Raw genomic sequence first — 27,385 nt, 5'->3', positions numbered from 1 at the left:
GGGGTGAGCAAGCTTTTGTCACAGCTTCCTGGGAACGGAGCAGCCACTCAGGCTCCATGCCACGTGGTGCACGTGTAAGGCAGGAAAGCAGAACAGAGTGGAGACAGGAGATCTGCTCCAGGGCCTCACGCAAGCCGCGAACACTGAGCCACAACTTGGCATACACAGCTGTGCTCAGTACCCCCAGCCCCAGGCTCTTGGAGCCAATGCTGGTAGGACAGAAAGACATTTCAAGCCCAGAGAAGTCACACCTGAAAGACTAAGCTCTGTGCTTTGCATGCTGGTGGAAGGGAAGGGGTGTTTCACTCCCCTCTATGTTTTTTGCCAAAATGACCTTAAGCCAGGCTTGTTCCATTCACCAGACAACTAAGTAGTCCCAGAGATTCAGTATTTCCTGGGGGCCAACAAGGAGGACACCCCAGGGGAAGGAACTATTCACACACAGATTCGTTGGTGAGACATTAGCTCAACAGGCTCTTCTGTGGTCTGGAGAGAAAGGCATCTCAGAAAGCATATGAAGCAGAAATTAACTTCCCAGCTTGAAGTGCCTTTCAGACAGACCTCTCCATCTTTCTCCACGGTCTACACTGAGCCCCTAGGAAGATCGGCTGCAATGGCTAAACGTAGCTTTTTATGAATGCTCCCACAAGTCAGCGATGGCTTTGTGACCCAACTGATCTCACACACATTCACCACCCGGTTTCTCTCTACAACTCAGTTCAACCCTGAAAGAGGTTTCTATCTCACGAGCGAGTCCTTCATTAGCCTAACAAATAAAACAAGTGCTACTTCCAAGTCTTCCAGTTATGCCGACTGTCCAACTACACCGAATTTGTTGCCTGAACACTGCCAGTGATGGAAGGATTTTAATTGAATGCAGGAGACGCAGCAGCCTTGTGCAGGTATTGGGAATGGAGAAACTACTCTGAATTTAACCTGTGAAAAAACAGATTTGAAACAGTCATTATCACTGCCACCTCAGAAATGTGAAAGCTTTTCTTGCAGCTCCCCACAAGACTAAGAAACCGGAGCTTGTTCTTAGAGAGGTGGCTTCCCAACAGTTCAGTTGTAGAATGATATATCCCCCATTTCAAAGTAGCTTTGCTGTGTGAAATGGGGCAAGGTAGTTTTCAATGACAGAACTGGTCTGTTAGAAAGGGCTACTTTATTTTTTTTTTATTGTCAGTAATCATTCCTTTAACAGGTTAGAAAACAAAAATGACACTTCAATAATATTTCATAGTTAATACAGAACCGGTCGAAGCATGGTGTCATCTTCTCATCCAAATCCACAGCCGCCTTCCAAATTGCAGAGTTTAGGAATTACAGTGCACACTGGACTAAATTCTTTCACAATGTAAGGCACAACTACATGATCACAAGTAGTAAATACAAACACTGAAAATAGAACTTAAAAGAATCGAACTTCAATTAAAAAGAAACAAAACCAAAACACACTCATGCAAAAAAAAAAAAAAAAAACCCAAAAAAAACCCAAAACCAAAAAAAACCCCAAACTATCTAAACCTACCAAGATGGTATGATCCAGTTTAAAAGAAGTACAGTACTCTGTAAGTAAAACTGCAACATAAGTCTATCATAATACATTACCTCTAAATATTGTGTAGGAACTTAAAACTTTTTCCATTTAAATTTTATACAATTATATAGAAATTAAGCTGTATGAGCAGTATTCACATCTGCAATAATAAACTGATCATCAAAATTCAGAAAAGAGGCAAACGAGACAATGTAATTTGTGGCACACATCCATTACAGAATACCATTCATCAAGTTCAAATCACAAGTACTGAAGAAAAAAACAAGACGACTAAATTAATGGTGAATGAGGCTATCCACAGCCAAACAACAAAGCTGCATACAAAATTGTTTTTACCCAGCAGACCATAATTATGAAAGCTTGTGGTTATTATTTATTTCCTGTCCAGCAGCTAGAGTTTGCAAGAGTTTACCATAACTTGAAACTATTGGATACTTTCAAACACATTTAAAAAAAAAAACAAACTACTGAATTTTTTTCCTTTTTGGTGATAAACTTTAGCAGTTTTGGCATTCACTAATTTTTACATATCGTGACAGTGAGTAAACCTTATTAAACTGAACTAATGTTTGCATTTCACACTGAGAGGTAGTTTAAATGAAATCTTATGTAACGGCATCAAATGGTGGGATTTTCAGATATATTTTTTTTTGTGACTTTTTTCCTTTTCTTACAAAAGTGACAAATCCTATACAAGCAGCATTTTGGACACATTGCTATAAAAAGTTCTGGTATTTGCTAACCCAGCGAGACATTTTCAAACATCCCTTCTGTGCCAGGAATCAAGCTTTAGCGTGATACAGGGGAGTACTTTGTCATAAAGCCAACAGCAGGAGCCTGGACCTGCCAGCACTGGCCTGTTGACATACAACGATGAACACTCCTTCCCATCCCTCTTTACCCAAAAAAGGCAGGAAATAAAGATCAATTTGGTTTTAGTTTAGATCATAGGGGGAGGAAAAATTGGAAAACATGCCTACCAGGCTTCTACTTTCATAGTAATGTTGATCCAAAAGGGTTAGCAGGGCTTCAGTAATCTTCCAATGAGCAGATACTCCTGTATCCGCTGCACAGTGAGTGCATAGAATGTGGTAAGCTACAGACAAAAGGCAGCGTTTATTACATTAGGCAGAGTTTATTACATTAACTAGTACCTATCCTCTTCATTACTGTGATCTTAAACGGCATCTAATGTTCTCTCTAGAGATGCAAACCTCTTTATTCAGTGCCCCGTAAAACAAAACAAAAAAACCCCACACCCCAAATTGAGTTTTTGTGGTGGGACTTTACTATCTGAATATTGCTGTTCTTGAAAAGTACACCATTCAGTGCTTTTGGAGAGGCTGTGGTTGGACAGTAATTTTAAACTTATCCTAGACGGGATACTGACATCAAGACTTCAAAAAATAAGAATTGGACAACTGTCAAGACCCTTGAAAATACATAAAATTCACGTTTTCTCATTTTATAATCTTAAAACGAATCTCTACAAAGATGACCTGTGCGTGACTACATGTTTTTTGTTTTTATGTGTGCTCTCAGATGATGATCGCATTTTTGGTACAAAGGAATTATGAGTGCAATTCTCCTTACATAGCAAGGGGGCAAATGTAATACAGTGAAAAGTCCAGCTGAAGATAAACCATTGTCCAGCTGAAGATAAGTCCATCGATTACAGCTAACACATGCAATGCAAATTATGCCATTCCACTTACTGTAGATTATATTCAGTTAGACAGCAAAAAGTGCGTAGTGCAAATGACAGTGTTGTTTCCTAGTCCTCCAAGAATATGAGAGTGGGAGGGGTAGTACTTGGAAGAGTAATTTATCAGTTTCAACATACTCAAACCATGATATCAATCTTCTTGGCACAGTTTACAGTCTGTTCAAACTTAAGCTCCTGCAGTTTTCTGTCTGCCACTCAGTCATAAACTTTTTAAGTATGCAACAAGCACTTGTTCCTTCTTTGCATTTAATTGATATTTAACAATCCAGAAATGCACTTGAGTTTTCCAGGTCCTTTCTTTAGGAATATCACTTCTCTTATCTAGCATTAGATGCTCAACTGTTCTTGCTTATGTAATAAAAACGCAGCAAGGTTACACTACTTCATGCTTCTCCTCCCAAATCTCTTCTGGCTTCACTCAAAAAGCTTTTCCAGTGAGGATTCACAAATAATCCTAATCAACCCAAAACCAACAAAAGTAGCCATTCATTGTTCTTGTGTACCTAGTGCTCCACACTCCATGGGAATTTGGTTACTTGACACCTTGCAAAAAACAGAGGAAAAAAACTCGCACTGTAACCTACAGCCTCAGAGTCTTGTGCCAGAGAGCGAAGCCGGCTGAAAAACGAGATCCCTCTAAACCTCCTGCCTCTGCTGGAAACTGCAGCAGAAAATTCCTTTTGCGTCTTCAACTGCAGACAGCAACTTTTCCTACTGTGACTCATTAATTTTATCCTCTTTGTTCAACCTTTGCAGAAAGGGGATGATTACTGGAGGAATACACGGGGAGTAGAAATAAGTAACAGGGAAGTACAGCCAGCTAAAGACAAATGCCTGCCACCGACCTTTACAACACTACCTGCCTCCAGAGGGGCTGCAGAACCAAAGTATGAAGTATGTATTGCTGACACGGTGAATTTGGCATTTTGGAGGCAACAATACATGGGACTGTGGCTCTTTGACTGGGAAGAGAGGAGAAGTCTCCAGGAAGTTAAAGAAGCTCTTCCCATCCTTAATAAGACTATCCTCTACACTTTTCTGATTGCCTCTGTAGCTTGTCTCAGCCAGTCTCATATTCTGCCCCCCCAGCAATTCTGAACATGGATGGAGTATCCTGCAGAGGGGACAGTTTCACAACCAAAGCTCACACTTCACTGTCCTGCTCCTGACGCCATGCTAATGCCTAGTAGTCAAAGACAGCTTGAGGATCCCACGCATCTATGGGTTCCAGCACCGGTTTTACCATCATTTCCACCTCTTCCTCTATAATGGCCTCACCTCAGTGAATCACAGCAATCTGGTTCTTGCTAGAGGCTGTTAAAACACATCACTTTGCATCCTCTGGTTCCAAGGCTCTAGTCTCTTCTGCCATTTTATTTCATTTTTTTCCCCTCTGTTCCCGTGTTTGTGGTCTGAAAAATCAGTGCATTTCACTATTTTGTCTGGAATGCTTTAACTCAGAATGGTGAAAGTTACAGGCTTTTTACTAGGTTTTCCTATTTGTATTTTAAAGCAGTGCAAAAAAAAAACCCACACTCCTACTGAACCATGCCCATCAAAACAGTCAAACTCTGCAAGCAGATTTATAAATACAAAGCTTTTCACCTTCCAGTTTCCCTTCTTACGTATCCCATAGGTCATTTTACTGAGCTTGAGCACAACTTTCAACCTGGCAGTAAGACCAAGAGCATTATAGGGTCTAGTACACCACCAGCTTGTGAACAAATACAGACTAGCACTAAGAATCATAAGCACAAAAGAAGTGTGAGATTTAGCAGTGGTGCCTTAGATTTACTCTAGTGAAAAGCTGTAGAAATCCTGACCTATTGCTGCAGACTCAAAGCTCAAGCATGAAAGCTTCTACCCCGCCAACGTTCCTCTGGATTTTAACAATGCTTCTTTCTACAAACGTGTATTTAAAAAGCATTTCCATCCCCTCAAAAAATTGGTCATATAAACTACTCAGCAAAAAGCAGCCTTCAGAAACCAAGCTGGTTTTGCCCCTGAAACTGAGGAGCACCAGACCAAGCTCTGATCTGTGGTCAGGCAACCACATGGATTCAGCAGCCAGCTGAGTGAGGTCACTCTACTTGTCTTCACACACAGGCAGCCCCAAAGGCTGAATTAAGAACAACCGTACTAGAGCTTCTAACACTTCACCTTTCCTACAGACCTCTCTCCTCAGCTTCCACATATTCCCATTCAAAAGCAAAATGCCTGAACACAGGTGAATCTTCTAATCCTTTTCCTAACTCACACTGAAAAATTTCCATTTCCTCTGCCTCATCCATTTAGTCATGGGAAGTTTCTCTCTCCCCTCTCAAAATCCCTTCTGCTCCATGTGGTTGTCCTTCCCCCGAGAGCAGCACAAGGCTTCATGCGGTACACACAGTGCAGAGTGCATCTAGGCTGGAGCACAACTGTCACACCTCTACTCTTCCCACATTTCTCAAGTCATGTGTCAGTCAAAGAAAGGCTCAAAAGCAAACTCTTCAGATTCTCTCAATAAGTAAGCAGAAAAACAGCATTTCCAGAGGCAGAGATTCCATTCGCATTTTTCTACTCAAAAGACTCCTGGTCAACAGTTACACTGACAAGGAGAAACAGCGAGTCCAGAGGCTCTGTTTATATGGAAGCTTTGCAGCAATTGTTTCTTTTGAGCAAGCAACTCACAAGTTCGCACCAGAACAGCAGGTCAGCATTTCATATAAACCACGGCTGTATCCCAAACCCTTTTACAGTGAGGAGAACCAGTTACATAATTAAGCTGGCTTTTGGGAAATAAGAATTTAATCTTAAGAAAACTCCTTGAGGAAGACTCCTCAAGGCTGCAAATGTAGAACTAGACAGGTAAGCTAAGAAGGGATATGAAACATACAGATCACTACTTCTGCAGTAGAGGGATTTAAGAATTTCTTTCACTTGAGAGTCAATCAGGAGTACACATTTTTCATAAAAGAAACTCTTCTTCATTCACATATAGAACTGTCAAGAGATAAAAGCAAATGACCTGCTAAGCTTCCATCATTGTGACAGAATTTCATTCTTTAACTTGGGCAAGCAGAGGAATTCAGCACACAGTCCTTTTCTCTCAACAGCTGACAGAATTTAAGACACAGAATGGCTTGGGGTGTGGGGAATTTATTAGGGTTTTTAAGACAAGGAGTCCCTAACTATTGGAAGGCATAACCCCTGCTCAGAAGAAACAACCTTAACAGTTCTCCGAAACACCAGATACAAAGGGAAGAAAAGTTACAGATAGGCAGGAAAGAATGAACAGGTGTAAAAAAAAAAAAAAAGAAGTTTGGAGCCCACATGAAATCTAAAAGAAACCTCTGTTGCAACAGAAAAAAAAATAGAAACAAAGATCTAAAGACATATATATTGGCCTCTTATTTAAATGAGTTCTTTGGCTTATAACTAAGCCAGTGGCGCAGGAGATTCACACCACCATTCTGAGCAGACTAAATCATGTAACTAACATAACATTTAATGGGGATCCGATGGAGCAATGGAAAACTGAGCTTTGTTAGGTGTAACAGTTTGGCTTCTTCCACCAAAAGCTGAGGGAAAGGACAGAAGAAACGGTCAGATAAACTGCAGAAGTCTCAAAAGAGACTTTTTCTTAGTGGGGTACCTAGCATGGAAGGTCTGAATGTCCCTTAGAACCACAACGATCTCTCAGGACTTCCAGGGTATGGGCAGAGGGAGAGATGCACTACAGGCTACTACCAGTATAGATTTGCTTCTTAAAACCCACATATGAAGGTTCCTGGATATTAAAATCCATCAACTAAATATGAAAAAGTTAAATCAATCAATACAAGATGGAATAGTGCAATGCATCACGTAATATTCCTACAATGCCAGCTAAACTTCGTCTCATCATCTGTTCACACACTCTCTCTCTCAGACACACACACACAAACTACGGAATACAGTATGTGTAAAGAGGTTCCAGTATCCAAGCGCTGTATTTGTATAAGGACTTGGGTGCTGATACTACAAGTTCTAAGTGGGCAAACAGAGCTGAGTTGGAGTCGAGTCCAGCCATTACCCTCACTGTGGAGTTCAAACTTCAGAGAGAAAAGTCCAAGAACCAGAGAGATAGAAGGAAAACAGAATCACAAGGGGTTATAAAGAACATCAGATATGCAATCAAATGCAACAATTAGTTATGCTTTTACAGCAATATTTGATACATAAAATCCTCACAAGTTTCTGCATCTTCCTTTTTCTTTGAAGGAAACGAATAAACTGCAATATCACATAAACGCTGTTTCTCTTGAACAAAAAAATAAAAGATAAAAAAATACATTGTTACTCCTCTGTTTAAATTTTATTTACAAATAACTGGGTATTTCTAATCTAGACATAGAAGCTCTTTCCAGGATAAATGGCAATAAGCTATGGATGATCTGAGCCCATGTCTCACAAAAAATACAATAGTTTTTACTTGGTATCAATAAACATTTTAAAATATACTAAATTTTGCCAAGTGTTACAATCATCGTCCAACAGAATAGTAGTCTGAGTGCTGAATGAAGTGCATCAACAGAAATTACAAATTTTAGTGTAGCATTTCTTTGTCACTCATGATGGCCAGTTATCCTTGCAAGTCATTAAAGCAAGTATCACAAACTCGGACAGGCTTCTTAGAAGAAGGAGTTAAGGCATTCTTTGCTGAGCACTCGGCACAAAAGATATTTCCACACTGTCTACAGTGATGCTGTGAAAGAGAAGAAACGTACATGCTGAACATCAATGACAAGGCATCGATAACTAATAGAGATCACTATCATGTCAACTCCCATGTTTCAGAAGTTATTTGAAATTATAAATAGTAGTTACAGAGCACACAGAAGGCCATGGGACTAAATTGTTTCTAAAAAGTATAGGAGCAAAATACTCAGATGCACTTCACTGAGTTGGGAAACTATACCAGTTTCAGAAATTAAGTGGTTGAAGTTCATCCTCCTCTTGAACTTGTTCTGGTCACATGAAACATGTTCTTACATGTAACTACCTGCTTTCACATTGAGAAGTATCCTTGATCAAAGCATCCAGCAGCCTTTGTGCAACTACCCAAAGAACATCACTGAAACAATGCAGGACAGGGAGAGCCACCTAATACCAAGTCAGGAAGCACTGCAAAATGAACCTCCCGAATATTCCTCACCTGTTTCATTGCCAAGTCACTTGTTGGAGGGATGGTGTTGTGAAATCTGGATGAAGGGCAGACCCTGCCAATTGAGGGATGCTAACATCTTAGCTGAAGACACCTATTTTTACAAAGAAGGTCTGACTACAGACCTAAAACACATCCAGTTGTTTCTTCTGTTCCATGTCTAGTTAGTGTTTAGAAATATATAGTCACAAAGCACCAGATCATGTTGATGCCTCGTATTTTCACAAATATCTAATTTCAACATTTTTGCATTCCTTTTAAACCTGTAAATCCAGTTCAGGCCGGTTATAAATAAGTTTACTGTAAATACCCTTACAACAGTGTAATTTTTCTTGCTTGCTTGGGGAATTGAGCTATTTTAACACTGTTTATAAACCGATGCTGTTAAAATGGCAAAAGCATTGTGAATAAAGTAAGTGCCACAAACTTTGTTTTGAACATTTAAGGCACTGCAAGCAATAAATGTATTCTGACATGTCCTGAGTATCATGGCACTTTTAAGACCATTTTCTGAAGTTTGTATCCCATCTAAGAGTTTGAATACAACAGAAAAAGAAAATCCCCACAGACACACAGTAAAACACACCTACCCTTCTCACTGTCACTGAAAAGCCTTTTCCACAAGCCATACAATTCTGCACCTCATTGTCTTCTGCCCACTTCCTGTTGAGAGCTTGGGTGTGTTTGATCTATATTGAAGATATTAAAAAAGCAGAGTTTTTTAAAATGCATGTCCAATTCCTACTAATTTCCTCCATTTTCACTGCACACACTACCTAGTGCAGTATAAAAGCACCAATTCTGTGATGATAATGAGAGCTTGTATTTGTTCAGAGAGAAAAATCTTCCACATTTCAAAACTCTAAGCAGATTTAAGAACTCCAGACAGCAATACAGCCCTCGTACACCACAAGCATACCATCTTAATCATTCTGGAAAGGTAACCCACCACCAGTCTGACACAAACTTGAATTTCTCCTAAGTTCCCACACAAAGAATCAACAGCTTTAATTGCTTCAAATCAAATTATACCTGTAATGACTGGTTTTCTCGGCCAAGTTCCTGCATTGCAGCAGTAGTGTTGTCCAGCTTTTTCTTCATTTCTACAAGTTTGGCTTGAAGCTTTTCAATTTCTCCCTCACTTTTTATACACCTGAGGAAAAATATTAAATAGTGAGCTCAAAGCATACAAGGCAATGTACACTGCCTCCTTTGGGCAGGCTGTCATGTCTGAGAAGTTACTCTCATAAAATCCAGCCAAAGATATCCTTGCTGTGAAAAGTTCTTGGATGCCTTGACTGGAAAAATGTTTTGATGTAACAATCAGTTTAAGGTTATCCGGCATTGCTCCCAAGTATCTGTGGCTTATTAATACCTGGAGTTACTCCCAAAACCAGGGACAGTACTGAATGCAGTACATCAACGGCAAGCCCCGATAAGTACCCCTGGGCAAGAGGACACTCTCACAAACCAGCTGCAGCGGATCAGGTCAGACAAAGGAGCAGAAAAGAAACCTTTCTCTTCAGCAAGGACACCTACCGTCAGCTGAAATTCAGTTAACTATTGAAAGCCAAATCTCAAAGGGTGTTTTTCTGTCAAGTTGTAAACAGCTACTGGATGAGTTCAGCACAGTATGGCAAGGGACTGCTGAAGAAAGAGGATCTCACTTGAATTGATCCCATCCTTTTCCAAGGTCTACTGCTCAAGAAAACAACTCAGCAAGCTTGACAGTATCGAAAAAAGTTTTCCACTGCCTTCACCAAACATGTCAGGAAGTAAGGATGAAGAGAGTTTCCTGTCCCACAGGTGTTTCTTCTACCCTTGTAATCGCTGCTTTCAGGTAACTCCTGCTGCCTGAAGGAAAGGCACTCTGCTTACCTAAGATTTAAATATACTGTACAGACAATAGCAGAACTGGAGAAAAGACGACTGTAATTTTTCAGGAGGAAGAAAATGCCTCCTGTGTGAACCTTAGCCTATCTAATCCAATTACACATTCAATCTCGTAACATTGAGCAGTGGGCATACCTAGAAGTCCCTAAGCAAATTCTGTTATGGAGGCACTGAAGAGTCTCTTCCAGGCTTCTGGATGACTAGTGCATCTACTCTGACTAAGTCAAGGCAGCAGAGCCTCAGTGTGATGGAGAAGGATAGTTAACTCAGGTAAGAGAAGCTCTCTCTGACGGGCCTTGCAAAATTCATACAACAGATCAGATGAGAAGCCACAACCTACATACCTCAAAGTTCAGAGGAGCCTAGTGGATTTGGAAGGCTCTTTACAGATGGGCATAAATCTTCGAGCACAAGCACAGAGCTGTGGCTTTCGTGACAAGTAAGGTCCTGATAAACCTGACTGATTTTCTAAAAAAGTCACCCTGTCAAAGCCCTCAAAGAGCACAGCTTGTTTCCAACAACCCTTTGCTATGCTTTGGCAGGGACAACAGAAAACTGCTCTCTGGAAACTGCACCCACAGCCCAGGCACTAGGAATAAACATAGATTTAAATAAAGTATGCATAGAGAATCCTGAACCAACTGAAACAAGTTTTCACTGTGAGGCTATCCATTTCCCAGAGTACACTTCCACATGGTCATGACCACAGCTTACCTCTCCAGCAATGCTCTTCTCTCATCCTGATTATTCTGCACTGTTGCTTCCAAGACAGCAATGTCCCCACGTAAATCGTCCGTCTGTTTCTCCAGCTCACTCACTCGCCTCTGACTGCTTTGCCACTCTTTCTTCATGGTAGCCAGGTTTTCATTCAGGGCTGTGACCTGCATGGTAAGCTTGGTCTCCTTTTCCTCATGTTTCTGGTTTTCTTCTTCTTTCTCTTTTTTCTCTGTGTGCTAAGAAAACGATGGAACAATGAAAAACAACCTTCAAAGTATTCTTTCCCTATATTTATTTATCTTACTATACTAGAATCACTACTTTTAATAAACAAACTACTAGAAAAGGGCTGTTATCTCATTGAATTTTCCTACCCTATTAAATGCTTTGAAGATTTCCAACCTTGTCATTTAAAAATTAACGTAATACTGACGTCAGGTCTCTGCTTCCTCTCTGTCCCTCGAAGAGTCCAAAGGCACGTTCATACAACAACAGACTCATACTCTAACATACTAACCAGTTTAGCTTCAATTTCAGCATATTCTTTCTTCAGCTCCTCTTCTCTCTTTTTCAGCTGATCTTTGACAGATTGATGGGTCGTCTTCTCCTGTTCCAGAGCTGAATTCATATTATCTATTTTGCCCTGCAGTTCTAATTTCTGTTGAATCAATAGCTGGTTTGCATCCTTGAGATTTGCCACATCCTGTTAGGATACAGAGCTCAAAGTTAAAGTAATGACACTGAAAGTATAAATGATTTAAATTCACAACTACTGTAATTCTTCCCAAGGAGAGGACAGCAATAATTTTTAGTTTTATCACTGGAAGAAAGGATGATTTTATAGCACAAAGTATCAGTGATTTTCATGATCAAATATTTTAAACTTATATTATGAACAACGTTCAATTTTTAAAGTAAATTTAATGTATGTTTCCTACTCAAGTAGTGGAAGCTCTGCTGGGTTATTTTCTACAGTTCTTTGAAAACATACATTCTTTGTCATTTTTTAGAGTCTGTTCTAAAATTTACTTCACCTTGTTCTCTGGTTGCAATAATGAGGTTAAAAGCATCATAATGACAATGTAAAAATGAAACACTGATGGAAGAAAGCTAGTTTCTATTAGTCTTAAAAGTATAAATAATTACCGTACATTTAAAGGAAGTAGGACTACACATTTAGTTTTAAATATGTTTTACTTGTTCTTCTGTAATAAAACATAAAAAAAAATCCTGAGGTAGAATAGTTAAATTTATAGGAATAATTTTCCTTAAAATGACATAGCCAAGCATGAAGGTACTAACAGACTAACAGGGGTTGACAGTTTTCCATAGAGCAAAATTCATGTCACAAATTAAAATCAAACCAAAGACAGTGAAAGAACATATCCTGAGGACAGGGGGATGCCCTATAAATGCACAGATATCCATTCCTTGGTAGGAGATGGGAAACAGGATATAAATCTTTAGGACACAATTTCTGGTTTAGTCTGATTGCTTGTAGGGAGATTGAGAAATGCATTTTAAGCTGCCATTGGTGTGCACATATTTTACATACCTCTTTATAAATCTTCCTCTTTTGAATAGAGATTTTAGGAATTATGAGAATTATAATAACCTTTCCCCAAAATCCAAGAAAGTATTGGGCATAGACTGCTCGACAGAAACAAACTACAAACCTCTATCTAAAAATAAGAGACCATTTTTTAAACACTGGAGAACAAAAGAACATCTGAAACTCATAAGATATCATGTTACTTTATTTTTATTAACGTATAGGGACTGCACCTTCATTTATACTTGTGCAGCAACTTAAACCCTGTGTGCCTAACAGATGTAAACACAACTACTAATAGCATAATATGGAAAACTCAAAACTACAGGAGTGTTTGTTTCTACAGAGACTAAAAAATGAAATACATAGAATGTGGCAAGAAATAGTTTGTTTTACTGAAGACTAAAATTTATTTAATTAAAGTCTCTAAACTTTTACCCTTTAGAGAGCTCATTTGATTGTTTTGATTTTGGAAGAGGGTCTTTTATGAGGCTCCTGACATTGTTTCTTCCCCAACTGTGACTTTTTAGGACATTTTAACAAACCACAGCGTATCAAGGGAGTTTCAACCCTACCACACATCCTTGAGAAGTACCAGATGTGCCTAGAATATCTGGGAAACTTCACATTCATGACACACTTGGACATCCTTTCTGCACTTCAGAATAGTCAAGCAAGAGTATGCACAGTGATTCTACAGTGAAACAGAAGAAAAGCTGTGACATACAACTCATCCTGAAGCTAAGACAAGTTATGTGCTCTACCTGGCCAAGAACACTGGGCACTGGCGCTCCAAGATTATCACTAATCAAGTCAGCATTGCTCAGGAACTTCAATGAAAGCTGGGCTTTGGTTCCCTTACCTGTAATAGTGATATTTACAGCAACCATCTTTGAAAAACCATTCCATATAGTATCTACTGAGCAGGCACATATTTCTTACCAGATAACCAACCACAGGAAGACTCAATATGTCTCAATATACCTTCTCAAATTCTTGTTTGCAGGCTCTAAGCTCTTCACCCAGCTTGGCACTTTCTTTTTCAAGTCTACTCCTTATTTCCTGGAGCTCTGTTGTTTTACATTTTTCATTAGCCAAATCTTTTTCTTTCAAAATCTTAAAGAGAAATAAAAAGTGCTAGAAATATTACTTATTTCAAATTCACAACATAAATAAAAAAACCCACTAAAGAAACAAAAAATATACAGGGCCCAAAACCTACTTGGAAGCTTTGTAATTAAGGGAAACAACTGCCACATTTCTCTATTCACAGTTCGTAGTGCAAACAAATAGCAGCATGTTTGTAGTTTTAGATTTAAAAGTACAACGTTTTTCCACCTGCCTAGTCACTTAGAACAAATTAACAGCCTACTGCGAACCAAATTCACTTCAACTGTATGTTAAAAGTCTTTGCACCAGAGGTTCAGTAAAACTGCCATTGCTGTGCACTACACAACAGTGAGCTATGCCCTCGACACCCCCTTGCTGTTTAGAGACGTAACAGAAATTAATAAAGGGTGCCTGAATGGGGTGGATGTGTCTGTGTGATTTCAAGACAGAGGCATTTACCCTGTCATTCTGAAGATCCTGTAACATTTTGGTCTTCTCACCCAGCTGCTGCTCCTTCTTTGATGCATCCTGCTCCAGTGCAGACTTTGCTTTCTTCAATTCCTGAATCTGCTGATTATTGCTAGCGATTCGATTTCTACTGGAAACTAGTTCTTCTTGAGCTAGAGCAAGTTTTTCTTCTGTGGACTAATTACAAAGAGAGTTCTGCAAATTATCTGTCAGTGTAAGAGCTTCAGATACTCAACAGTCACTTAAAACATTTTCCACATGGTAAAACCATTATCTAGTGTGCAACATTTAGTTTCAAATGTTAATAAAGCATAGTTAAAGAAAATTCTACGTTACAAGTTACCCTAAGTAAAAAGAAACTGCCCCAGTACCATTTCCAGCAGCATTACCTTACTATACATATTCCAGCTTGCATCCTTCCACAGAGAAAAGGTGAAAACACACAGAAGGACAAAGAATAAAAGGTGACTGATTAAAAGAGAATGAATCTGAATTTGTTCACAGAAACTGATTTTATTCTCTGGGCAAATCAACTGGTCTATAACTCTAGACAGCTGTTACTTAAAAGGCAGTGAAGCTATACTGTGAAAATTTCAAAACTCATTCAATGCTATTTTTACCAATGACTAAATTAAGCTAGTGCTATAATAATTGTAAAATTTTTGAAAAACCTAAAGTCAAATGTACAAATTGAAAATGCTGATATCAGGACAAACATTTTACTGTCTCAGCTGCACCAGCATTCTAAAGACAAAATTTAAACTTCCATTCAAAATCTACTACAGATTGTATTTTAATTTGCCTCTAACTCTCCCCATTACTAAGAAAAAATCCTTGCGTTTATCTTTCTACAACAGGTTGCAAAAAACCAAGAAACCACCTAATACTTGCACCCAAGACTCATTCTATTTGCTCACAACAAAGTCAAACTTCAGGGTTCTTCTTAAGTTAGTATTCTGGAGGTTATTTTTTTTTTAAGCCTTTGGCTTAGGTAAGGACTAGCTCGACTTAGAAGCATGTTCCTTGACAAAGAACCAATGAGAAAGAAATTACCAAACTCATCCTCCACTCCTCCAAAATACTGGTATTTTATGGAAAACTTTGATGCTACAATACAGAACGTGAGATGAGGAGATTTAGTATCAGTAATAAGCTTCCTACCTTCAGTGAACCAGTAAGAATTTCAATTCTTTCAAAATAAACTAAAATATTTTTGAAGCTCTTACTTAAATCCTAATCAAACCTCTTGTTGAAGGTTAGTGATTTTAAAAGGAATAAGCGCAACTTTGACTTCACTTAATTATCCATATGTTTTAGCCACTCCTGTGCTGATTTAAACACAAGTTGATTTCTGATACCTCCTAACCCTCCTTTGTAATGTCTAAACTATTTTGCCTATAGTCAGACTGAGTTTGAACCATCAGTGATGGAACACTGCTAATTCAATAGCACTTCAAGAATCCCAGTGGCTCTTAAAAACCACACACTGGCTTTTAAAATTAATTTGAAGACAAATTATTTAATTTGCTTTCTGAGTTATTAGAGTTTACTACTTAACACTTCACAACGTATTAAGTAAGAAATGTTTTTAAGCAAAATAGGGAGTGCTTTTAAAATTTCAAGCCTTCAGCAAGGTGAGTCTTTCTGAAAGCAAAATTATCTCTTTCTGCTCCACTGTGAGCAGTGGAGTACCACATTTTCCTAACAATGAGAAAGGATGGGAAGTGTAGCAACATCGTATAACATCCTCACAGGAAAACCCAACAGTCTCTACAGGTTTAGGAAGAAACGTAATGAAGCCACAGCTTTTACTCAAATTTGTTTCCAGTAGTAGAAATGTGGTTACATCCTGTTTGTTAGCACAGAATGATGGAATTTGATTAATTGATAGTGACATCAAAATTAAAAGCCTCCCATAGGGGATACTTGTCTTTCAAGCCCCCCACACCTAAAGTGTCTCCACTGGACTGGTTCTCTCATTGTGTCTATACCTATGCTAAAACAACGTAAATGTTCTTGTAAGGGGAGACAGTATTCAGCCTACTCTGCACCGTATTATGCACAAACATTTCTATAAATCAGTAACTTGTAATGTAAGATATTTGGCATTTTGCATACAATTTGGCATACTACAGCTTACATATGTAAGTGCCTCTTAATTGTGCTGTGATTAATAATGATGCTACCTATCTACCTTAACTGGAAAACTATTCAATATATTCTTAACTGTGTATCAACCTTCTATCTATTTATGCCTGCCTTTCTGCTTTGGCCAAAAGTCCCTCACAGCATCTTTTGGAAATGGGCAGAAATCTTCTGGCACATGGTTAAACAATCCAGTTATTATCCTTGCTCCTGGCCCAGTCTCCACTGAGACTGTAATTCTGCCTGATTCTTTTGGACAGCTGAGGAGCTCACATCTTTAACATAAAATCACCTCTCAAGACATCTGATGCCACTTATTTAATTTCCATTCAGTTTTGCCATTACTCCCAGAATATGACAGGTGTTCTCCTGACAAGATACCCTCAGTCATGAGATGCTCTTTAGGATGACAGACAAAACTGAATGCAAGGAAAAGGTATAGAAGAAAAGATGCCAATTTGTACTTATTTTTGTAGGGTGGCTGGTACAGAGTTTAAAAAAATAAATAAAAAGATATCACAGTCTGATTCACTATAACTTGGGCTGTTGCAGTGCAAATAAAAGTGCCAACAGCAGAACTGGTCCTAGCTGGGTGGCAGGACCTGGATTCATTCCACCTGAGATGCACAAATGAGCATTATAATCTGGCTCCCTGATGCCAGCTCACAAGGAGAGACATGAAATTATTCACAGATACTATCCTGATCTTTCTTCATTTCCTAAAAAGAAGGGTTAGACTGACCATAGGCAACTTGGGCCCCTGACTTACAGACCTGAGGTTTGGCAGCATGAATATCATCCCAGAACATCCACCGGTGATACACTGACAGCGATGCCAATATTGGAGGCAAAGAAACATTCTTTTGAGAACACAGAGGAAACCAAAACTGACTACAAAGAGTACAAATGCCAAGACTGAAGGCTACTTGGCAGAGCTCAGGAGAGCAGGATTCACACCAAGTATGTTTGCACTAACTCAGAATCAATGCAAAAATAAAATTCTGCATATTTAGTAACTCTTCTATACTAAAAAAATGACATTTTCACACAAAAACATATTTTGTGTGTATAGAAAAGGTATTAAATTATTAAGTATATACACATACAACATATTTGTATTTGTGTATATACATACAGAAATATTTAGTGGCATTCTTCTTTTATTATATATATTCTTTTTTATTAAAAACTACAGCTTTTACGAGCACTCAAACCCTACTCATTTTCTTTTTTCTGTCATAGAGGCAAAAACGTGTGAGTGTGGTTGCTGTTACAGACAGTGCATTTTCAAACCAAAGTACATTTGCAGCAAATTGTAACTACGTACTCACTTCCGATTTTGTAACACTTTCCACTTCGCCTCTGCAAGCCTTAGAGCTTCAAAGTTTGCATCTGGCTCCAGCTGCGTGGCTGGGACCTTCTGCTCCTGAACCAGAGGGCAGGCCCCAGCGTGCCGCTGGCACCCCGCGAGCAGCGCGCTGCTGCATCCCCCGCTGCAAAACCCCCCCGAGCCCGCCGCCCCCCCGCCGGCGAGCCCCGCAGTGACATTCCCACCAGAGGCCAGCAGATGGTGCTGTGCGCACGGCCCAGCTCCCGTCACCCCTTCCCGGGAGCTAGACCCACCACCCCGCTCATGCCACTCACAGGCTGTACAGCCTGCCACCATCCATCCCCACGCCTGACACCTCGGCCTCACCAGCAGCACGGTGCTACACCACGTGAGAATACTGGGGTATTCTTCCCCTTGTGGTATTTTTAACTCAAGAACACCTAGCATTGCTAGGACCTCAGGGTATGGCCCGGCCCTGCACAGTGCTGGGCTTCAAACCGTGCTGACTCAGCACAGCTGCGCATGGAATTCATCTCTCTCCTAAAAATCCTGCACTGAAAGACACCGAAGCCCACCTTCTATACAAATTTTAAAATCTTCTACTACTGCCTACCAATAAGATTCAGAGCAATCTGAACCCCAGCCCACCCCCATCAGCTTTGGTTCCAAACTTTAACCAAAATCCATAGCTCTGGCTCAAAGGATCTACTTTTATTAGAGTAACTCACCCAAGGCAAAAAACATAATACAGACAACTGACTTTGAATTGGACTGTGACACTCTACCACGAAGTTATTCTGACTTGATGGCATTTTGACATTCAGCTCTCAAGACTAACATTATCATGCTGAGGCCTTCTGAATGCACTTTTTTTTTTTTTTCCTTCATGGTCTTCCAAGACAAGTCATCACTGCTTCTTCAGGTTACCGTTGCAATAAGGAAGTATAACCATGATTATAGACCAGCTCCCCACCTTTCCTCTCTTCCATATTTTACAGAAAAAAGTGGTAGCAAGCAGACCTCACTAATCCCAAGTATGTTTTTAAAAATTCTTCTTAAAATCAAGCAAACAGCCTCCAAGTTGGTACATCACTTCAGTACTGAGGACCTCAGTCTTCTTCAGGCTCTCTAGGGTCCACAGACACAGAGAAATAAATCAAGACCACTTATCTTGATAATCTTGGTTTCCCATTGCCACCACCTTACTTTACCTTTTTGCATAGATGTTCTCTCTCTCTCTGGCTACCTCCCCCATTCAGGTTTAAAAGCATGTGGGACACCTACTGTCCTATTTTAAACTTGCCAGAACTAGAGGTTATCAAGCTGGTTTAATAATACTTATTCAGAGCTATTTTTGCAACAAGTGATACTTAAATGAAAACTATACCAAAAAAACCCAGTTACTGAGCACATCAAATACTTCTACAGGTCATTGCATTACCAAATGTTGATCTAAATGCACTGCAGAAAATTAACTCACAGAGGTACATGTGCTACAGGACATAACAGTAAGAAAGAATATGTTTACATGCTTACACCACCATTGCTTGTTAATCATGCTGAAGTGTTTCACAATTTAACATAGCGATTCAACCAAGCTGCACTGGAAGTAAAGCTTCTGTAATCTGCAGGGAAACATGGCAGGTAATCTAATGCTACAGAGGAGGAGTAAGATCAGTAAAACTCCAATGGTCTATATGCAAAGGAGCCATTTATCTTCTTAAAATAACCCTGAACCTGGAGTTTGGCTAGGGCAACACAGCGCACATGGGCCTATCTGAAATGGCCACAACTATTTCAGCGATAGGAAAGGGGACTGAAAGGCCTCCGCTGGGAGAGGTGAAAGGGAGCGATGAAATCCAAGCAGTCACCAAAGCCTCCCTTTGTACATACAAAGCAAACAGAAGCTGACATCTAAAACAGATCAGATGATCTGTCCTCCCAAAGTGCCTATTCCTCTCCATAAACTTCAGAACAGCCTAGAACAACAGTGTCAGACAGACACAGACAAAGCTGTAGTGGGATTTATCTGAAGTGAAAAGTGCCAAAGCTACACATCTTACCAGTAGACAGCCAGTCTCTGCCAGCACAGTATGTCCTGGGACTAACTGGAGCATTGGCTTAGCACTGACATGAAGGAGGAGGGCAGAAAAAAAAGGACAAAACCCACCTTTGCTGACTGACTCAAATCTCAGCAGTACCTCTTTGAACACACTACACCGTAATATCAGATCAGATAAATTACACTTGGGCACAGCAAAAACTTCAAGGACTAAGTTTGGACACTTGTATTCCAGACAGGTCCCTAAACCTACTGTTTCTATTTGTTTGACATCTCTGAACATCTACAACCAGCCAGGAAGAGGTGGAATGGGCAAGAACATGGGACAAGACTGACAACTAAAATCCTAGTTAAATCACCTAGAAGACAGCAGTTTCTCACACGCTGGCAGACTTTACCCTAATCAGCTATGCTGTTTAAATTAGTTGAAAGCTACAATGTATAACAAGAAAAAGCAATATGAAAAACTAATTCTTAAAAGCATACAAAAATAAATCATCTTCCACTTCGCTGCTGCACACATGCAAGGGTATTTCAGGTAAACTGGCAAATACCCTTGGTTTTAGATTAGTTTCAGGATGTCCTTCATCCCAGGGGAACGGATTGAACAGCACTAGATTCTATATATAGCAGAAGAGCTTTTTTACCCCTATACAGTTCTAGCACTGTGTCTTGGTCTTCAAAATGGATATACACAGATCTACTAAGTCATATATGACATTAAAATGACTGTAAGTACCTTAAGGTCTTGCCTGGTTGCCAGCAGCTCAGACTCTTTCCCATAAAGATCCAGCTGCAGCTTCTCCATGTTTTCCTTATGTTTTTCATGGCTCTTCTGTAAGTCTGCTAGCTTTACTCTTTCTGCTTTAAGCTCCTGTGCTGACAAAATAGACTGCTGTTGGAGTTTATTCTCCAGTTCTGCCTGAAACATAAGAAAAGGAAGTTTCAGTTAAAGTTACAGACAGTAAGCTTAATTATTTCAATAAACTGCATTTCTGCTGCAAGATGAGAATTTTTTTCCCACTTATGAAACAACAGTTCAGTAATCTGATGTTTGTCATTATTTTGTAACTAACATAACAACAAAACTTAATTCATTCAAAAGACTAAGTGAAAGACATTAAGACCAAACATTAAAAACCTACATAATGTTTTCAACTCTTAAAAGTTTCCACAGACTGACTAAATCACAAATATGACCACATAGCATTGGGCAGCCAAAGCCAGAGCAACATTTAACAGTGCATGGCACACAACACAACATTCCCTAATCTTGTAAGACATTTGAACTCTTTCCATTATGGTTTATGAGTTTCATACTGTCAGATAAATTCTTCTGGTATAGTAAGACAAGACTTAATTCCTGCAGAATTCCTATGTCAGCACTGGTTCTTTTTTACTTTATTACTGTTGTTGATGTTGTTTCTATTTCCAACAGCACCTGAAGACCTTGTTTCCGCATCCTGACCTTATAATTTCCTACAGCAAACAGCTGTTTCTCACAAAGATACCGACATAAAAGCTGCAGCATTTATCACAGAAATTTACATTAATTTTCTTAAAGGATTAAGAGAGCCCAGTCTTACCTTTTCTAAAAGGGCAGTTTTTAATTCAGCTTGCAGTGTTTCACTATGTTTTTTCTTCTGCTCAAATGATTCCTTTAACTCTCTCAGCTTTCCCTGGAGATGTTGTTCGCTTCTTTCTTTCTCCTTCAGAAGACCCTGAATTTCCAGTATTTGCGCTCGTGCTGAATCAAGTTCTATCGACAACTGCTTAGATATCTATATTCAAAAATATTAAATAACTGTATATAATTTTAATTTAAATCACCATTTGTACATGCTGTAGTATGTGAAACTGCCTATTGAACTGTGTGGGTGACAAATTACATTCTTCCAAAAGCAGACAGACAATTTCACAGATGAAAAAACTGGTCAAAGCTGTTAAAACTAAAGATACAGCTGCAGGAGATCAGCTCCCAGAAGAATGCTAGAAGTTGGGGAGAATCCCCTGACTGTAGGAATGTGAAAGGCTCGCCCTAGTCTGCTTTTCTCTAGGCATCTGCCACTTTCCTCTGCCAGAAACCTGATACCAAGCTAGCCTTCTTGTGATGCAGTATGCCTACCCTTATGTTATTACAAAGAGCTGCAGGTTATTTGCAAGAAACAGTTATCAAGTATGCTACTGTTATTTCTTGTACACGGAACTAGACCACCCCACAGCGCCACTGCTGCTACCTTCTGCTTCAGAGCTCGGTGGTCAAACGCTTGGCAAATAGATTTCAAGAGCTACCATAACACACTAAAATCATCTGTTATTTCCATTTCCTACCCTTAGAGCAACTGCAGTCTTTGCTCACCTTTCAAAGATAAGAGCAGGCAACTCTTCTTAAGCCAGCAGTGGTCTGGGCTCTCCTGCTGCCAACTGCAGCAGGTACCAAACTCATCCTCCTGCACTGGCCACAGAGCACCACAGTGCTTCTGCTGAACAAGAGAGGAGCCAGGGGGGTAGCAGCAGTAGTCATGGAACAATTACCATCCCACCTGCACATCCAAACCCTTCTTCAGGCAGTAAGAATCCATCACAGACCATCAAACTGTGTCCACTGATCATATCTTTTCTGATTCCTTTAGGGAACAGGTGACCAGTTGGGTAAGGAAATACATGAAAGTGGATTTGGCCTTCAGGCTGCCAGCTGGACTACATGATTTTGCAGTCTGAATGCTCATCTTTAAAAAAAGAAGTACATTTGGTCCTTAAGCAGTCACAGGCAAGTGACTTATACAAGTTTGCAAAAGCAACTAAATCTTTCAAGAATATCTGAAAATGTCTAGTCAACCCCACAGCGAACACACTGATTAGGCCTCAGACTAAAACAGATCTCAGGAAACAAGTAACTTTTATTGTATGCAAGTATGAAACAAGATAAGGACATGGTAATACAAAGTAACTGTTTCACTAATGAAAAAACCTGAAAGGCTAAAATCGCTCACTAAGGTCTGTGGGGCATATAAAGGTAGAAGTAAAACCTGAATGTTAAAGCTTCATACTAATGTCTAGGAAATTTTCAGTCTCGCCTTATTTCAATGCTCCAGGTAGGTCACAATTCAAGAACTGCAACCTCTTTATCTCTAATAGGCATGTGAGACTGAAAACAAATCTTTTGAACATTTATTATCAGTAGTTTCTAAATTTTTGAAACTAAATGGACAGCTTACCCCCTCCTTTTTTTCCAGTGAGTTCTTCAACTCATTCCTCTCTTTAGCAACTGACTCTGTTTGTACCTGGAGCTGGTTCTTCACTTCTTGGCAAGATTTTTCCTAAAATACATAAGACAAGGAAATATTCCTGTGAGCTTCTAAGACTGGCTATCAGGTATTTTTGCATGTTCTACAAAGCCTTGAAAAATTATGCCTTCCTTTTCAGTGAAAAATATTTCCTTCTCAGCTACAGACATATTTTAGCTCAAAATTTCTCAAAACTTGAACAGTGGTAAATTTAGGCTGAACACAGCTGATACCCTGTACTAACAAATGCAGCCACGTGCCAGAGTTTTTCTGATTAGGGGTAGTCTCCCTGTCTGAAGCTGCTGTTGGTAGCCCTTCTTCTTGTGGGAAGCAGTAGGCTCACCACTCTCCTCAGGATCCAAAATTTCTTGATCTAAAACTTACGAGCAAGTACATTTGCAGGACTTGTACGCAAACAAAACCACATTTTAAGCCCAAATATTATGTAATTTAAAAAGTGGCTAGCCTCCAAATGAGTACAGAATTAGAAGCAGAATCTGGACTCCTATCTTTTAAGTCTAAATTGGGGAGAAAATCCTTCAAGTGTTTAGGAGAAACAAATATTTAAACAGCAGTAACTAAGTAAAGCAAACAAAAAGGCTTATCTTAGAAGGGTGAAAGAGTGAAGGAAAAAATGTTATTTTTAACTAGAAACAGAATTGTATTTAGATCAGAATAAACGCAGCTCTGATCAGGTTTTGGGAAATGGTGACATGTAAAATGAGAAGGGAATGAGAAAGGCACCCTTACCATGTTCGAGGAAGGGATGTAAGAACATAAGAAAATCTACAAAACATGTATTCATATAGTGCCCGTTCATATTACCAACAAAGCAAAACAGGGAAGATGCATGTTAAGGATAGTGAGAGTTCACCTGTACCATAATAGGTTGTTCTTGTTGTTCTGCTTGTGAGACCTTTCTGAAACTCAAATAGTTCTAGTACTCTGATAACACCTTAAGCTAGGCATCTCCACAAACAACCGATGATGTTACTTTGCCTGCAGTACACAGCCTTCCAGTATGTCCAGAGAAGCGCACAGGAAGGTTCTAGATATAAAAACTCCAAAAAGGAAACTAAAATGGCCTCAGAAAAATAACATCATCAATATGGTTGCACTTTAGCAAAGGGTTTATCACTTTGTGTTGTTACAGTATGGCTGATGTGTTTTTAAAAAGGGGGACATCGTCCATCAAATTGTTTCACCGCTTGTTTCCATTTAGTTTCTTCACCTTATTAGTCATGCAGCAAGAAAAAAAAAAAAAAAAAAAAAAAAAGAGATTCTGTTGTGTGATACAACCGATGTTTACTACTGTAAACATCCAGACAAAAATTTAAGGTAGGACACATCTATGAACTACTAAAAATCACAATTTTGTTTTTCTTAAGGCAATTAATTTCCACATATTGTCACTTTATGTACCCTGGTTTTAGGCAGAAAGCAAAGTCATTTTATCAGACTGTAAATACATGAAACAATGTCTAATGAAAGAAACTACTAACCATTTCTGCCACTGCTGCTTTTCCTTTTTGTATTTCTTTTTCTAATTCATCCTTTCTTTTTTTGAAGGATTCAGAACTTTTTGAGAGCTTGTCTTTGGTAGCTGTAAGGTCCTTTAATAGAGTATCCCTCTCTAATTTCACTTGTTGCAACTCTGATGTTGCTGCTTGCATTTTACAATCTAATTCCTTGAGTTGTTTACTTGTATCTTGATTTGATTTCTCAAGGTTTTCTTTGAGGCTGGCCTTTTCCTCCTCCTGCTTTGAAATTTGCTGTTTGGCTTGTTCAAGGGCCTCAGATTTCGTCTGCAAATCGAGTTTAGCATTAGACATCCTGCAAATATATAGAGAAAAAATAGTATTTTTTTAAAATTCTTCTTCACAGGTTCTTTTGGATCATCAAATGTCTCTATTATTTAAAACATTAACTGTAGAACTACTTCAAAGCATGCCTTTTTCATCCAGAGCATGGGCATTTTGTCTCTCTAGAGAAGGCATACCAGCAACTCTAAAAACAATATTGAGATGGATTTTTCTTCCTCAACTATAATGAACAGAAAATTCCACTTCGCTTCTTATGCATAAATTGCAAATTATTATTTTGAAAAAGTTGACAGAGCTCTGGATATTTAAATATGGACCTCACTACATCAAACTGTTCAGATATTTAGCTGGCAACAAGCACAGTGAATAAGCTGAAGAACTGTATTGAATCACAGCAGTCAGCAATTCACATGAGGCAACATGGCAGATGGAGTCTGCATGGCGCACAGAGTGAAAGAAAACAGGTGGGACAAAAATCAGCTCTCGTAGCAGAGGGAACACATCACTTATCTATGATTTTAAGAAATCACAGGAGAGGTGAAAAAAATTTCAACTCTAGTCCAAACCACTGCAGTTTTATGTCTGACTTTGAGAAGTACTATAACACAGGAAACACATACGCTTCTCTTGCTGCTTCAAGTTGTTTACTCAGGTCTGCTGTTCGGAGGTCTAATTCTGTAGATTGCTGTCGCTGCTGCTGCAACTCCTGAAGAGCTTGTTCCCTGCTTGACTTAGCATCAAGAATGTCGGCTTCAAGTTTCTGAGATAGAAACATTAAAAATTACACCCATCAGAACACATCCAATAAAACAACACTAGCAATAAAAGGCATGTTACCTAATCTATGAGTATCATTTAGTGTAGAAAGTCTTCACTCTAAAAAGCAGTCACAATTCTCACACACTGTCTACCTATTTCATTAGTTCACTATTTATTTTTCATTGTTGAGTTCCTGCAAATCTCTTGTTCCTTCAGAACCAATTTTGGAAAACATTCTGGAATCATAAATTAATGGCCAAGCAGCCATTTAACAGCAAAGTAACAGATAAAAAGGAGAAATCTGTGAAGGCCCTACCCAAAACACATACAAAAAAAGGCTATACACAGTGCTCAGCTTCGGGGCCAGGATCTCAGCCATCACCGAGCAGTTTCAGCAGTTTCAAATGAGTGCTGATTTACATATCCCAAGAACTCTGCTGTTCTTATTAACAAAAACAAAGACACAGACTACAGCTGTGAAGAAATCCTATGCTCTCCTAGAAGAGGCTTTTCTAGTGTATTTTTCTGCGGGTACTTGTTCATTTAGATGGAGTGTAAAGAACACAGGAGTCTTCAGCAAACAGGCACTGCTTACGCTCTTCAACACATCGGCTGTTTTACAGGCACTTCTGCTTTCATGCAGTGGCTGCAGAACAAAATGGCCAAGTTTCCCTGAGAAATTTCATGAGGGCTTTTTGTTTTCTTTTTTTTTTTCCTGATTTTTTTTAAATATCATGCATTCAAGTGGAATAATCCCAAAGAATAATGATTACACCAAGATTTTACACAGAACTGCATTCCTGTTGACAGCATCAACAACACTGCTCAGTTTCACACTTTGGCTACCAGGAACCTCATAAAATCTTGCGCAAGCAAGCACTGTATTCCTCCCAAGCATTTCTGTCTGTTGGTTGCTTGTGAAATTTTAGCAAAAGGATGAAAAATAAAAACACAAATCAAAGTGGGCAAGAAAAAAAAAACAGATTGTAAAAGTAGACAGAGATGGAAGCATGAAATAATTATGCTGATAATGCAAATGTATTACAGTTTTATTTTTTCATAGCATTGGATTTAAAATTTCATATGGAAAAAACAATCATTTTCTTCTATAGCGCACGTATGCTAGGAAAAACACCCAACTCAGACTTGAGCATAAAGACTGCTAATCTCCCTCCAGACAGAAAGCACTGCAAAACCAACTCTGCATTGCTCCTAAAATCCCTGTATCATATGATTTTATGTATTGTGAATTTTGACTACCAAGAATGTTTACAAATAGTTAACAAAGGTTAAAGCCAGAATTTAGAAGCTTCCAAGAATTATGACTAATTCCTATCCTTAACCGAAAATACTGGTATCTCAAAACACCAGAAGGTTCTGCAAACCTTCTGCCAGAATTAGGCATACCTTAAAGAAAAACTGATTCCAGAACTGGAATGCAAATCTCAAGATCAAGTTAGAGGAAAAATATTCATAAATACATCTTGAAAAAAAGCCTACTGAAAGGCTTTAGAAATAAACCAGGCAGGTAGCGTTAACATGGGCTTACCAATGTAACACATAGTCCCTGCTACCACTTGTAAAGTGCATAAGCTTGAACCTGAAGACTCTAATTTTGGGACATACTCATGTTCTCTCTCATAACAGTTTCCACACAGCACAGAGGTTGGTTGAAGCACATATACAGGAAAATGACAGTATAGTGGCAATGCTCTAAACCTGTCATCTTAGTGTAATATGCTAGCATGGTAGACGGGGAAAATG

General features: G+C 39.1%; 1 protein-coding gene across 6 annotated transcripts in view; it reads right to left on the bottom strand.

The window, feature by feature from the left end:
* Window positions 1-1,146: 1,146 nt before the first annotated feature.
* The window catches only part of EEA1 (early endosome antigen 1), a 77,687-nt gene continuing 51,448 nt past the window's right edge, over window positions 1,147-27,385 (bottom strand). For 3 of the 6 annotated variants that reach the window (XM_055807499.1, XM_055807500.1, XM_055807502.1), the window contains 12 exons: window positions 25,483-25,622; window positions 24,542-24,872; window positions 22,971-23,072; window positions 21,339-21,533; window positions 20,492-20,674; window positions 14,207-14,392; window positions 13,622-13,753; window positions 11,603-11,788; window positions 11,083-11,321; window positions 9,508-9,628; window positions 9,066-9,164; window positions 1,147-8,016 (listed from right to left, as the gene is read on the bottom strand). In XM_055807499.1, coding sequence (XP_055663474.1) covers window positions 7,894-8,016; window positions 9,066-9,164; window positions 9,508-9,628; window positions 11,083-11,321; window positions 11,603-11,788; window positions 13,622-13,753; window positions 14,207-14,392; window positions 20,492-20,674; window positions 21,339-21,533; window positions 22,971-23,072; window positions 24,542-24,872; window positions 25,483-25,622 — 2,037 coding nt within the window. In that variant the 3' untranslated portion in view covers window positions 1,147-7,893. Of the gene's footprint in view, window positions 8,017-9,065; window positions 9,165-9,507; window positions 9,629-11,082; window positions 11,322-11,594; window positions 11,789-13,621; window positions 13,754-14,206; window positions 14,393-20,491; window positions 20,675-21,338; window positions 21,534-22,970; window positions 23,073-24,541; window positions 24,873-25,482; window positions 25,623-27,385 lie in introns of those variants that run through there. The other 3 variants (XM_055807503.1, XM_055807505.1, XM_055807504.1) reach the window with 2 other exon arrangements.

This window comes from Falco peregrinus, chromosome 6 (assembly GCF_023634155.1).
Source record: "Falco peregrinus isolate bFalPer1 chromosome 6, bFalPer1.pri, whole genome shotgun sequence".
Classification (NCBI taxonomy): Eukaryota; Metazoa; Chordata; class Aves; order Falconiformes; family Falconidae; genus Falco; species Falco peregrinus.
Note: the sequence above shows the minus strand (reverse complement) of the source record. Positions and strands in the feature narration are given on the sequence as shown.